The sequence below is a fragment of the Myotis brandtii genome, unplaced genomic scaffold, assembly GCF_000412655.1.
Source record: "Myotis brandtii unplaced genomic scaffold, ASM41265v1 scaffold115, whole genome shotgun sequence".
In the NCBI taxonomy this organism is placed as follows: domain Eukaryota; kingdom Metazoa; phylum Chordata; class Mammalia; order Chiroptera; family Vespertilionidae; genus Myotis; species Myotis brandtii.
In genome coordinates, this window is record NW_005353967.1 from 20,013,024 (window position 1) to 20,028,268 (window position 15,245).

General features: G+C 32.6%; 1 protein-coding gene across 2 annotated transcripts in view; it reads left to right on the forward strand.

Annotated features, from left to right (window-relative positions):
• The window catches only part of PAPD4 (PAP associated domain containing 4), a 42,687-nt gene that overhangs the window by 3,819 nt on the left and 23,623 nt on the right, over positions 1-15,245 (forward strand). Inside the window, exons 2-8 of one of the 2 annotated variants that reach the window (XM_005858078.2) lie at positions 3,657-3,827; positions 4,014-4,091; positions 7,022-7,259; positions 10,267-10,381; positions 10,473-10,564; positions 12,175-12,253; positions 13,892-13,961. In XM_005858078.2, coding sequence (XP_005858140.1) covers positions 3,694-3,827; positions 4,014-4,091; positions 7,022-7,259; positions 10,267-10,381; positions 10,473-10,564; positions 12,175-12,253; positions 13,892-13,961 — 806 coding nt within the window. In that variant the 5' untranslated portion in view covers positions 3,657-3,693. The remainder of the gene's footprint in view (positions 1-3,656; positions 3,828-4,013; positions 4,092-7,021; positions 7,260-10,266; positions 10,382-10,472; positions 10,565-12,174; positions 12,254-13,891; positions 13,962-15,245) is intronic. The other variant, XM_005858079.2, reaches the window with a different exon arrangement.

The window sequence follows — 15,245 nt, forward strand, 5'->3', positions numbered from 1 at the left end:
ATTTTTTTAAATATAGTTTTTTATTGATTTCAGGGAGGAAGAGAGGAAAGAGAGATAGAAACATCAATGATGAGAGAGAATCATTGATTGGCTGCTTCCGGCATGCTCCCCACTGGGAATTAAGCCCAAAACCTGGGCATGTCCCCTGACCGGGAATCGAATAGTGACCTCCTGGTTCATAGTTCCACGTTCAACCTCTGAGCCACACTGGCTGAGCTGAACTGATTTAAATAAATTTGAAAATAAAACTTTTTAATTCTAGTTTTTCTGAATACAGATTCCATCCCTTGTTGATCATATCTATAGTATCTGTTTTCTAACAAAATGAAATATCAAGCAAAATTCATTACTGTAATGACTTGTATTTAATGTCATTTTCTCAGGAATCATATGAAATAGGAATTATGTCTTATGGGGATTTGGGTCAGGGAAGCAGAATAAAGAAGGCCAAGAAAGTATGAACCCGGGCAAAGGGTCTAGAACAGTGGTTCTCAACCTTCCTAATGCCACGACCCCTTAATACAGTTCCTCATGTTGTGGTGACCCCCAATTTCATTGTTACAAATTGAACATAATTAAAGCATAGTGATTAATCACAAAAACAATATGTAATTATATATGTCTTTTCTGATGGTCTTAGGTGACAGGGGTCGTTCGACCCCCAAAGGGGTTGCTACCCACAGGCTGAGAACTGCTGGTCTAGAACAAGACATTAGCTGCCAGTCTGGAATCTGACATTCTATGATTATTGAGTGTACTTTTAATAAAGGATTCTCTGGAATCCTGTTTGGTTCAAGATATTTTCCATTTCCTTTGAGTTAAAATCAGTACAGGGTGGTAGATTTTATAGGATTGTTTTTTAAAAAAAATCTGTAACAGATAAAGGCCTGCTGAAGGAAGTTGACAAACTTATTTTCTGGAGGTAACATTTGCCTTTGGTTCAGATGAGAGTCAGCCACTTGGAATGATATCTGATGGTGGTCAGAGACTCTTACTCAAAATCTGTTTGAACCTGCCCTTGCCAGGTGGCTCAGTTGGTTGGAGTGTCATCCCATACACCAAAAGGCTGCAGGTTCTATTCCCCACCGGGGCGCATAAACCTAGCTTTCGGGTTGATCCCCAGTTGGGATGCATGCCAGAGATGGAACATCCATGTTTCTCTCTCGAATTAATGTTTCTCTTTCTCTGAAATCAATTAAAAAAATATATCCTTGGGTGAAGATATAAAAGCAAAAAACAATCTTTTTGAATCAGAACTGGTAAATTTCACTATATGTGGCCAGTTTGGGGAATTTTAATCTTTCAGAATTAAAAAAAAAGGGATAAAGTTTGTATGAGCGATTTATTTTTTTGCAGATCATTCTCTTTTTCTCTTCTGTTGTCTTCTGCACCAGTTTTTCTAACCATCTGGTATCAAACCCCAGAGGCAACTAACATTTTTTTGTAGCTGCTTAAGTGTTCTTTTCTTATGCTCTAAAAAACTTTTATAGCTCATTCTTTGGATTGACATCTGCTGAAAATGAAGATTTAGTACCTTTCTGTACTCTCTCTCATCATAAATTGTGATGTATATTGTATAATAATATGTGACTATATGTGATCTTTAAATATAATATATAGTAAGTGATATAAGTATATTTTTCTGTGTTTTCAATGTTTGTCTTATTGTAAGAACCAAGTAGGTTAACTAATTATATTTACTTTTTTATATAACCCTTTGAGTGTGTTTTTTCTGTAGTTTAGTAATTTATTTTGAACTTGCTGCTTTTCTTTTCTTGTAATTATTTCTGCTCTTCCAGAAGAATTGCTCTCTATGGTCAGATACATTAGGTAACCTATAAGTTAACTTTTTTTTTCTCCTTGGATATCTTGAAGCCCTCTGTCCTGCTCTAATTTAAGCTGTTAGCTTCCCTTTACCATCATCCTGGGTAATTTACTTTGTCTCTGCCCTGTGTTGGACCTTCTTTTTCTTAATTCCCAGGTTTTCTTTTTTGATACCTTCCATGTCTAAACATGTTTTTATTTTCCCTTGCATTGGTAGTGTAGCTGGGTATAAAATTATAGCTTGAGAGCATTTTCTTCAGAAATTTGAAGGCATTGACTTCATTGTCTTGTGATTTCTACTGTTGCTTTAAAGCCATTTTGATTACCAGCCCTTTGTTTATAACATTTTTCGCTGTAACATTTTATGAGCTTCTTTTTCCTGATATTCTGAAATTTCACCATAGTATGCCTTGATATTCATTTCTTTTTTTAAACTGTGCTTTGTACTCATTGGGTCCTTTAATGTAAGGATTGGTGTTCTTCAGAATTGGAAATTTTCTTTTTTACTTACTTGGTAATTTCTCTATTTTTCCTGGAGCTTCTGTTATGTTGGATGTTGGACCACATAGTTTGATTCTCTTCTATTTTCTCTACTATTTCCTGCTTCCCTTCTGCCCGCATCAGTTTTTCCTTTTGTTCCTTCTAAGAGATTTCCCCAATATTTTAATTCTCTGTTGGAATTTTGGCTTTCAGTTTTGTAATTTTCAAGAGCCCTTTCTGTTTTTAAGCAGTATACTCTTGTTTTGTATATGCAATGTTTTTTTCATTACTTGTGTTTTGTTTTGTTTTTAATTGAGTTTTCATTTGTTCTTGGTATTATTTCTGTTTATTCTCAGATTTTTTTTTTTCTTTCTGACAGTCCATGATGTCTACTTTAAGTGAGAGCTATTAGAAATCTAATTAGAAGCTCTGTGGGGATGGTGGGCAATTCAATAGTAGGCTTCATTATATTTGCTAGCTGGCTTAATTTCTCTTTGGTGGAAAACTGTTACTATGTTATATAGGTTTTCTGGTTATTATTTTATATGTGTCTCTTTTCTTTCTCAGTTATTCTATAGATGAGTTTTCTAATTTCCTGCTTTAGGAAGGTGGGCTGAGGATTCTTTTCACTTTGTAGACTTCACTTAATACTTATTTTGAGTTTGTTACCATACCCTACACTTTGTAAGTTTGCAGCCTCGGGATCATTCATTGCAAAAAAATAAATATCTAGTCCTGCCTGGGTCAGTGAAAGGTTCTGATTTCTTTGTATACACGTTTTCCTTATTCTTGTGGAACAAGCCCTCTTATATTGGAAGTCCTTTATATACGCTATTTAGACTTTAAAGAAAATCTCACAATTTTATAAATAGTTATTAGGCAATGCAAATTCCTTCCCTTGTTTAATCCGATCTATAATATCTCAGTCATAGGAGTCAGGTTGTTGCATGATGGCTTATACCTTTACATAAGTTATATTGGGAATAATTATAAGAATCTAGAGTTTCACTAAATGTTTTCCTTAGGTAGTTTCTTTTTATTAGAGTATGTGGTAATAACTTGATTTCTAAAATATTTATTGATATTAGGGTAAATTTATTAGGATACATCAGAAAATTTGAAACATATATTGTACTGTCATTTGAATAATTCTATGGATAATGTAGATTTAAAATTAATTAGTAAGTTTTTTGTTACCTATAATATAATTTAAGAGATCTGTTAAACTTTTAAAAATAAGTTTGCAAATGAAATTTAAAACTTGGTACTAATTGTTTTAAATAGCGGATACTAGTTATGAAAGAGTTCAATAACTTTAAGCTATAATAATTTGCCTTTTAAAACTATTCTAGGTGGAAGAATACATGTTCACTTTTAGTGAACAAGAGCATGTTCCCAAACTCAATTTTGGGTCGCCCACCTTTCACTCCAAACCATCAACAACATAACTTCTTTGCCCTATCACCAACTCTTTATTCACACCAGCAGCTTATAGATGCACAGTTCAACTTTCAGAATGCAGAGTAAGTATGGTAATATTTTGGCCCATATCATTTGTAAATTATGTTTTCTACTTGATGCGAACCCTTTTTATATGAAACATTTGAAATTAGACAAAATATCTTTTGATCAATGAAATAATTTATTTTTTCTGAAATTGTTTTTTAAGGAACAAAATGTTTATTACTACTGTTTTTTGTTTTTGGTAGCTTATCTAGAGCTGTGTCATTACAGCAGTTGACATATGGAAATGTCAGTCCAATTTCCCCATTATTTCGAGGAAGGAAGTAAGTATATCTTAATGATTTTAAAAGAAAATTTTGCATTTCTTAGAACTGTGTAATAATGTACATTTTATTAAAATTGTATGGACAATATGCCCTAAATTTTTTTTCCCCCCTGGGATCAGTGTGATCAGTCCTGTCACAGAATTTTAAAACTTCTGTGTAGTATTTAAAGAATTTTAGGGATCCTTCGTTGAATTATTTCTGTCATTATAAGTTTTACATGGCATGAAGCTATATTTCTTCAGAAAACTACTTTTAATTGAGATTTTTAACTAAATCAGATGGCTTTCTGTATTATATGCTAGGGCTGCCATAACAAAGTATAAGACTGGGTGGCTTAAACAACAGAAATTTATTTTCTCATAATTCTGGAGGCTAGAATTCCAAGATCAAGGTGTTGGCAGGTTTGGCTTAGTCTGAAGCTTTCCTTCTTGGCGTGAGGATGGCTGCCTTCTCTCTGTGTCCTCCCATGGTCATCCCTGTGTCCGTGTTTTCTGTGTTCTAATCTCTTCTTCTAAGGACATTAGTCTTATTGGATTAGGACCTACCCTAATGACTCATTTTAACTTCTTTAAAGGTTCTATGTCCAAATACAGTCACATTTTGAGATATTGGGGGTTGGGGCTTAAACATCTGAGTTTTGAGGGAGACACAATTCAGCCCATAACACCTTATTTCAAAAGTTTACTACTATTTGGCTTATCTAAATCTTATACAGGTAAGGTTCTATGATAAATGTTATTATAATGAAAATTTCTACATGACATAAGCTTTCTATAGAGAAGTTCAAGCCAATTAATTTTAGTCAGTTTGATTAAATGAGATTAATGTATCAATGTAATTATAATAGAGCTTTAGAGGTAGATTATAAAAATATGATTTGGCAATATTTAAAAGATATTGCTATTTAAAACATAAAATATGTTATAATTTTTGTGTCCAGGTAAAAACAACACTACCTAAGAATTACTGATCACATTATGTAGTAGGCATTGTTCTAAGGACTTTACAAATAATAATTTGATTAAATTTCACAGCACTTTATGAAATAGGTACTATTATACCTCTTCTGTTGAGGAGAAAGCTGAAGCACACAGAAGTTAAGCAATTAGTTATTCAAATAAGATTGGCATAACTGGTATGAACCCAGGAGGTCTGGCTCTAGATCCTTTGCTTAGCAGCACTGAGTTGTTCTTCAAAGTTGTCATGTGGAAAGCTATATAATGATGCTAAAAGTACTGACTTTATTCAGATTTTTAACTTTTGGAAATTTGCCTTGATAGCCAATTTGTGAATCATGAATGAAAATAAATTCCATTAATTCATAGTTACACATATTTTAAAAACTAAATTGGCATTCTCAATAGAAGATATTTAAAATATAAAGCTCTAAATCAGCGGTCGCCAACCGGTGGTCCATGGACCACTGGTGGTCCGTGAGGTCCAAAAGGTTGGCAACCGCTGCTCTAAATTACTTTTAATGTTTAAAAAATATTAAATATATTTCTTACGTTTTTAGCACTGTTCACTTTTAGTGAACAGGTATAAGAGTTCCAGGTCTGTCAAGGAGAATTGGGATAATCCCAAAGGAGTATTACAATAAAAACCTTCAGGTTTCTATGACTGGTAGAATTTTAGAGCTTAAAAGGAATTGGACCATTTCCTATGGCATAAAGTATTATCTACATGAACAACTTAATATATCAATGAAGTAAATTCCTTTATTTTACAATAAATAATTACTTTCTAATGATTTTTTCCTTGCCTTTTATTTTGAAAATTTTTAAGCCTCCAGGAAAATTTAAAGAATAAATGGCCCAGCCAGGTGTGTCTCGGTAGTTGAGTGTCGACCCAGGAAACAAGTAACCGGGTTTGATTCCTGGTCAGGGGATATGCCTGGGTTATGGGCTCGATCCCCAGTAGGGGGTGTGCAGAAGGCAGCCGATTGATGATTCTCTTTCATCATTGATATTCCTATCTTTCTCCCTTTCCCTTCCTCTCTGAAATCAATAAAAAAACATTTTTAAAAAAGAGTAACAAATGAACACCTGTATTCTATTAACCTAAATTCACCAATTAAAGTTTTGCTATATTGTTTATTTTTTCTGCCTCTTTCTTTCCCTATACCCACATTTTTTTCCTGAACCATATGTAAATAAGTTGTTGACATCATTTCACTTTACCCCAATACATATCAGTTCATTCCTCCTAAAAACAAGGATATTCTCCTAAATAACCAAAAATACATTGTTCGCATCCAAGAAATTTAACAGTAATATACTAGCACTGTTATCTAAAATGTCGATCATTTTCAAATTTTCTTGTTCAGTGTCTTTGTGGCTTTTTAAAAAAAGTATCTTTTAATTTAGTTTTTCCTACTGATGAGTAAGAACATAGGTGGACTCAAAGAGCCTTTTTAAAATTTATAGCACTCAGTTCACTTAATTTATTCTCTTCATGTTAGAGTTTGGATCTTTTGTTGTTAGTGGTTCTATAAATAGTAGTAGAAACTTTCCTACAAAGTTTTCACTCCTGAGATGAAATATTGGGGCAGTTCCAAAGGAGGAGACTAACCTTTGTATACAGGCTGTCCCCTCAAAAATGTATACATACTTTAACAGCTGATAGCTCAATTTTGAAAATGAAATGTATTTTAATAAACACTGCCTTTATAATTATTCAAAGTGTGTGTATACATTTTTTGGGGACACCCTATATATGTAGTTTGTTTTTTTATACGTATTTTTCCCATAAGGTGTTTATTGCATCTTTTGTGCTGAAGATGGATATTTTAAGATTCACATAGAGCTAATATTGTGGACTTGCAGAAAATGTCAATATTGTCATGTTATTTTTATATTCTTAATTGTTTTCTATTTGTTATCAGAAAGTTATACCTGTAATTACTAAGGTATATTGCTTGTTTTCAGGAGATTAAGCGATGAAAAAAACCTTCCTCTTGACGGTAAACGGCAACGTTTCCATTCACCCCACCAAGAGCCAACTATAATTAACCACCTAGTGCCTTTATCAGGTGATAGAAGATACTCAATGCCTCCGTTGTTTCATACAAACTATGTACCAGATATAGTCAGATGTGTTCCACCTTTTCGAGAAATACCAATTTTAGAACCTAGAGAAATCACACTGCCTGAGGCCAAAGATAAGGTAATTATGTAGATTTTAGTTTTACATTTTGGGAAGTGAATATAAATAATGTATTAAAAGTATAAAAAATATCTATTGTCTTGGATTGAGTAGAACATGCCTTTTTTGCCCTGTTTAAAGTACTGTTCAACAGAGTTTTCTGTTGAAATTTGACACTTTGCTTTTTTTTTTCTTGGAAATGCAAATTTCATATTAGGAAATGAGAGATACTCTATTTCATAAAAATCTGTGATTAGAGCCAAATCATTTGAGTTCTTAGTTTAGAGAACTCTGTTGTTACTCATTGACAAAAACAAGTTTTCATATGGATATTTTAATAAAGTATTAAAAAGCATGCTCTTTTGGGATATTTGTGTTTGTCGTGAGGTTTTTGAATGTCAAATATAGAGAATCCAGGAGTAATAGGAAATAATACATTCAAATCAAGAAAGATTTTTTAGAAACATTATTTGTAAAAAACACATTTCAAATAAATAGAATTAAGCTATTTAAATAATAATTCTTAGAAAATGACACTATCTGCATTCTCTTGGATTGCCTATGGCTTATATTTGCTGTTTTTGCATTTTAAAAGCTGCTTCACTCTTGAAAAATACGACATTTGTATACTAAGGAGAATGAGCCTGAAGAGAGTATAGTGACTTTGTATTATTCATCTTGGGTTTCTAGCAACCAGCATAGCTTGGAACATAGTAAGTGTACAGAAAATGTTGAGTCAAAAAAGGAACACTTGCTTCATTCCTTAGTTGTGCTACTTTGTATTAATTCTTTTATGTACAATTGAGATAAAGTTGTACATAAAATTCACTCTTTAAACTTTAAGTGTATGATTCATTGCTTTTTAGTATATTCACAGAGTTATGAAACCATCACCACTAGATAGTACATTTTCATCACCCCCAAAAGAAATCATGTATTCCAGTAGTAGTCCCCTCCCTTTAGCCCCTGGCAACCACTAGTCAAGTTTGTTTGTTTTTTTAATCTCTGTGGATTTGCCTGTTCTGGAAATTCCATATAAATGGAATCATACTATATCTGGTTCTGCTTCTTTAACTTAGCATGTTTTCAAGGTTCATCCAGGTCACACAGCATGTATCAGTTCTGTATTCTTTTTTGTAGCTGAATAATAATCCATTGTATAGATATATCATATTTTATTTATGCAATCCTCAGTTGATGGACTTTTGATCTGTTTTCATTTTTAAGCTATTCTGAATAATGTTGCTATGAAAATCTGTGTACAGGTTTTTGTGTGGACGTATTTTCATTTCTCTTGAGTAAATACCTAGAAGTGAAATTGCTGGGTTATATGGAAATTATGTATAACTTTCTGAGGAACTGACAAAGTGTTTTCTGAAGTGGTTGCACCATTTTACATTCCCACTAGCAATGGATGAGCTTTCCAGTTTCTCCACTTTCTTGTCAACAGTTGCTGTTGTCTATCTTTTTTAATATAGCCATTCAAGTGGTTGTGCAATGATATCTCATTGGAATTTTTTGAATTTTTTTTGATTTCCTAATGATTAAAGATGTTGATAATTTTTTGTTTTTGATTAAAATATGTTTTTATTGATATTAGAGGAAGAGAGAGGGAGAGAGAGATAGAAACATCAATGAGAGAGAAACATCGGTTGGCTGCCTCCTGCATGCCCCTTATTGGGGATGGAGCCCATGCACCATGTGCCCTGACTGGGAATCAAACTGGTGGACCTCTTGGTGCATGGTTGACACTCAACCACTGAATCACATTGGTTGGGCTGATCATCTTTTCATTTGCATGTTGGCCATATGTTTATCTTCTTTGGAGAACTGCCTATTCAGATCCTTTGCCTATTTTTTTTTTTAAATATATTTTATTGATTTTTTACAGAGAGGAAGGGAGAGAGATAGAGAGTTAGAAACATCGATGAGAGAGAAACATCGATCAGCTGCCTCCTGCACATTCCCCACTGGGAATGTGCTCGCCACCCAGGTACATGCCCTTGACCGGAATCGAACCTGGGACCTTTCAGTCCGCAGGCCGACGCTCTATCCACTGAGCCAAACCGGTTTTGGCTCTTTGCCTATTTTTTAATGGGGTTTATTCTCTTTTTGTTCTTTTATAAATATGTTTTATAGAGAGAGGGATAAGGAGATAGAAATATAGATGAAAGAGAAATATTGATCAGCTGCTTCCTTCATGCCCCTTATTGAGCTCACAACCCAGGCATGTGCCCTGATCAGGAATCGAACCAGTGACCTCTTGGTTCATGAGTCGATACTCAACCACTGAGCCACACTGGTTGGGCTCTTTTTGAGTTTTAAGATTTCTTTATATATTATGAATACTAGACCCTTATCAGATATTTGATTTGCAGATATATTCTCTCATTCTGTGGTTTGTCTTTTTACTTTCTTTTTTTAATGTACTTTTATTATTATATTTCAGTAAATTTTTTATGAGACCTTATAGATTTAGAGTGTTTTCCCCAACCTAGTTTTTCTGTATGTCCTGTTCTTGGTCAGGGCACATGCACGGGTTATGGGCTTGATCCCCATTGTGGTGTGTGCAGGAGGCAGCCAATCAATGATTCTCTCTCATCATTGATGTTTCTATCTCTTTCTCCCTCTCCCTTTCTATCTGAAATCAATAATTTATACCAATATATATATCAATATATATATATCCCCCAAAATAAAACAAAAAAATACTATTCTTAGCTCATGTGCCATCCAAAAACAGCAACCAAAGTTTGGAGTCAGCAGACCCATGGATTATATTTATTATGAATTATCTGTGACTATGCTTTTCTGTGACTTGTGATACTTTACCTTTTAACAGTTAGTAACTATATCAGTTACTAAGTAACCATTGTTATTTAGGTAACAGTAGTTTTTATTGTAAAGTGTTAAGGAGAAAATATGTATTCATCTTTAAAATACTGTTGGTAGTATTGTTTTACACTTCTCACTGGGTAGTTATACATTTCTGAACAAATCTTTTTACTTTTTTTGTGGTGGATTAAAGTTGAGTCAGCAGATACTGGAGTTATTTGAAGCATGTCAGCAGCAAGTAAGTGATTTAAAGAAGAAAGAACTTTGTAGAGCACAACTGCAGAGAGAAATTCAGCTATTATTTCCACGTATGTTTCCCTGTTTTTCATGCCCATTATGTATATGAATTTCTGTTTTAAATTAGAAATAATACCTTATAATTCTCTTCTGTTTCTCTAGAAAGCAGACTTTTTTTGGTTGGGTCCTCTTTAAATGGATTTGGTACCCGGAGCAGTGATGGTGATTTATGTCTAGTTGTTAAAGACGAACCAGTAAGTAAAGAAACATTTATTCTCATATTAAGTCATTTAAGAAATTTTATACAAAAGTTGTTGAGGAAAATAATTTGTTTTATTTTAATTACTTCTTTGGATTCTTTGTTTATAGTAATTAAAGGAAACCCAAGAAATACTACTTTTTCTAAGGTGTTTGTACAATAAGCATAACAGGAATTTTAGCATTAATTTGTTTTTAAGTTGTTAAAGTGAGATGGCTTCACTCTTTCAAAAGAGCTCTGCCTCTTTTGAATAATTATTGGGTTAGATATGTTCCTAGGATGCAGCAAAGAAGAGCATATGTCAGTATTTTCTTTTTTAAAAAAATATATTTTTATTGATTTCAGAGAGAGGAAGGTAGAGGGAGAGAGAGATAGAAACATCAATAATGAGAGGGAATCATTGATTGGCTGTCTCCTGCACACTCCCTACTGGGGATCGAGCCCACAACCCAGGCATGAGCCCTTGACCAGAATGGAACCTGGGACCCTTCAGTCCATAGGCTGATGCTCTATCCACTGACTAAACCAGCTAGAGCAGTATTATCTTCTTGATATATTTTCTTTCCATATGAGTTTTCAGTGGTTCTATTTTTAATCTTTTTTTTACTACCTTGAAAATGCAGTGGGGTTTGGAGTTCTCATTTGGGAATACAAAAAGAGTGGTTTCACTGAAATTTAAAATAAAGCTATTTTGATATATTTCTTCTGATTTTTGGCTTTGTTTCCTTTATTTTTATTAAATTTTGTTATTTAGTATTAGGTTTATTTGAATTTCCTTTTAACTAATACTCTTGTGTATCCTTAATACAACAGTAATTGCTAACCTGAAGCAGCCTCTTTAATATGCTGAGATCCTTTCGGAATTATCGAGGATTAAATTAATTTCAGTATAATTTAAAAGGCTTCATTATAGTCTACCTCTTTAAAAAGACAAGAAAAATCTATTGAATGGTAATATATATTTTAACTATATTCCTATTATTCCACTAATAAAATTGGCTTCTAGTTACTGCAAATCAGAAAGAGATTTATTTCAGGAAAGAAACTTTATTTTAGGCTTTGAAATCATACAAAGGAAACTTAAAAAAAACTCAGAAATAATAAATGTAGTGGACTACACTAGAGTTTTAACACTTTCTCTCATGTAATTATACTATACTCAGGCACATCCCACTAACCTTTCAGTCTTAGTCACATGTCTAAATCATGACACAGCTTGTACTGAGACACCATAGATTTGACCCTTATCCTTAATCTATTATGGGGAAATAAAACATGTTATAAAAAGTTAAAATTAGGTTTATTTTTCTTGAAGAACATTGCTTTTTGTACATTTATACTAAAGGAAAACATGGCATATATGTCTCTTTCAATATTTCTTTTAAAATTTTCCATTAGGTTTAAAATCAGGAATTGACTTAGAAATTGTGATGTGAAAGACAACATAAACTTTGACTTTTCCTATGATGCAATTTAGTCTATATTGAAAAGTAACTCCAAAGAAAAGTATACTTTATATGCTTTCTCTTTGTTGAGATACATTAAGAAAATAAAACACTAAATTAAGAAAGATAATGAAAAAACACTTTATTTTTAACTTTTCAGTGTTTTTTTCAGGTAAATCAGAAGACTGAAGCACGGCATATACTCACCTTAGTCCATAAACACTTCTGTACTAGACTTTGTAAGTCGAATATGCCTCAAGTTCATATGTCATCTGACATTAACTGTTTACTTAAAATGTCTCTCACTTTATTTTCTGGTAAGAATTGTTTATTTTCTGGTCAGGATAGGTATTATGTGGATCCTTCTTTCCAAATGAATTCCCTTTTAGTTTTTATTAAGAAGAGTAATCATTTATTCAATAATTCTTCATTGAATTCACTTACAAATATCACTGAATGCAGTGGAGAACTCAGATATACAAACTTTAGTTCTTTTTCTCAAAAGGTTATAGATTGTTAGGGAAGCTGAGGCATGGACTATAAATAGCAGTAATGCAAAATATCTATAAAGACATAAGAATGATGTAGATAAAGTCTTATTTAGGTGAGGGAGAGAATTTCATCTGTTTTGCAGTGACATGGAATTTATGACATCAGATTTTAAAAATATGATCACTGAACATGAAGCCCAAATGAATTACTCCAACAGAAAGCAGAATTGTTGATGGTCACTGTTATTTTTAATAGGATTAGAATGATAAATATTAAATATGGAAGGGACCTTAGAGATCATCTAACTCAAAGGAAAGTTTTCTTTTTCTTTTCCTTTTTATGGCTTTTAATAATTAAGAAGACTGGTGATCATGGGATCAGTAACTTGCAGGAGTATAGTTGGTTTTTGTTGGTATTAGAACTTTTACTTGGAACTTGAAACTTTTAAGTCCTTATTTTTCACTAAATTTCACTGAATTCTTACATATAAATTCTATTTGAAGCTTAATATATTTTATGATTTTGGTGATAAAGCATTATAACAAATTTTTTATGAAAATATTTTTATTGATTCTTAGAGAGAGAGGAAGGAGAAGGAGAGAGAAAGATCGACTAGAGAGCGAAACATCTATCAGCGGCCTCCTGCACGCCTCCTACCTGGGATCGAGCCTGCATGTGCCCTGATTGGGAATCAAACAGGCAACTTTTTGGTGCACAGGACAATGCCAGCCTGGGCACAGAAATTTTTTTGTTTTTAAAAAATCGGGTGTTACATTTTCTTTAGTTAAAACATTAGGAAATTGCTCATTTGGGAAAGTTTGCAGAGTTTCTTATTTATGCATTTCTGTATTTCCCCAAATTTCTATAATGAATGATATATTACTTTGAACTCAGGAAAAAAAATTCTTTTAAACTTTGATGGAGTAAAAAATACGTAGATATGTGTTTCTCCCCTTAGAGATCATACTTATTTGAATGTGTCACCATTCCACGTGTCACGTTGCAAGCATTTCCACATTTAAGATTCTGTACATAAGTTATGACTGCCATAACATCTTGCCATGTGCTGGACCAAAATTTAGCCATCCCACTGCTGCTAGCTTAGATATTTTTCATGTTTAAAATGCTCTGATGAACTTCGTCATCAATGTTGTTGAACATTGGATCATATTTCTGAAAATAACTTGAATATAAAGCCCTTAAAATGGTATTAGAAATTCCATTCTTAGAAGAATTCTTCAATGTCCTTTCTTTGCTTTCTTTCTCAAAGACTATGTTTTCTTAAATGATCTTAGCTTAGTAAAATACTATTTTTAAAAAATTATACATTGGTACACTATGAATTTGATAAGTATTTGCAGATATTGACATCTTTTATCCTTTAGCTGGCTACATTGAGAGACCTCAGCTGATTCGAGCAAAAGTGCCAATTGTGAAGTTCAGGGATAAAGTCAGGTAATAATTACCTAATTCCCTTTTTTCCAGTTGCTTTAAATAATTTTTAGATCTTCTTTTGATGTAGATAATTAAGAAATGTGTACTATAATGTAATAGCTTGTCTTCATTAGTTTTTTTTTTCTTCATTAGTTTTTGAAATTCACTTAAGTCTTAGAAATAATTTTTGAAAATGGTCTCACCAATTTTTCATGGTTAACTGTATGTAGTTATTCTGCTTCAAATTTTGAGTATTTGAGACTACCCAATTTAAAGAATGTATGCATATTTATGTTTCAGATTTTTTTAAATGAGCACTTGCCTTTTGGAAATGTAATTAATGTATTAAGAAAATATCTTAATTGATGAAATTTTATGTGTCAAAGGGGTTGTTGTAAATCTGTATATTCTACCTGCCTGGGTTCTGAATTTCTTATGAGTATTGGAATTAGACTCTTTTAGATAATATCTGACTGAAATGTAAATATTAGATGTTGACTCTTTCCTTGATTAAAAAATGATTTGTTGTTTTCTGAAAAATAGATAGGATTCTGATAAGTCAGGTTTTTCTAGCTCAGTTTTATAAAAATAACATTGAAATATAAGTGTAAGTATATACACAGCTGATCTTCATTAGTCATGGATTCCATATTTGCGAAATCTTCTTAATGAAATTTATTTTGTAATCCCTCATTCCCCTAAATTAATTCTTTTACCACTTTCATGGTCATTCATAGACATGTGCAAGTTTGGAAAATTTTGAGTCACCCAATGCGCACATTCCCAGCTGAGGTTAAACAATACGATATTTTGCCTTCTTGTTTCAGCTTTCATAACTGTCCTTTTTACAGTCTAGTTAGTGCCATGTTTTTTACTTTTTTGTGCTTTTTGTAAGTGGATTTGCTGCTTAAAATGGCCCCATGTATAGTGTTTCTGTGTACAAAGCTGTGATTGTCCTCATGGGCAAAATACATGTGTTAGATATGCTTTGTTCAGGCATGAGTTATAATGCTCTTGGCTGTGAGTTCACTGTTAGTGAATCAACAACTTATTAAATAAGGTGTCTTTAAACAGAAATGCACATAGAAATTAGTTACATATTGATCAGTTGATGAAAATGTGACTGAAGGCTTGTGGAAACATGACTTTATTCCCCTAGGAGTAATGGTTTAGTAGTCACTAATTCGCTGTTTGCAATGACTTTATAGAACATAACTACTGTGAGTAAAATCTGAATGGACTGAATATATATATATACACACACACACACACACATATTTTATATATTTTTTATATAAATAAAAA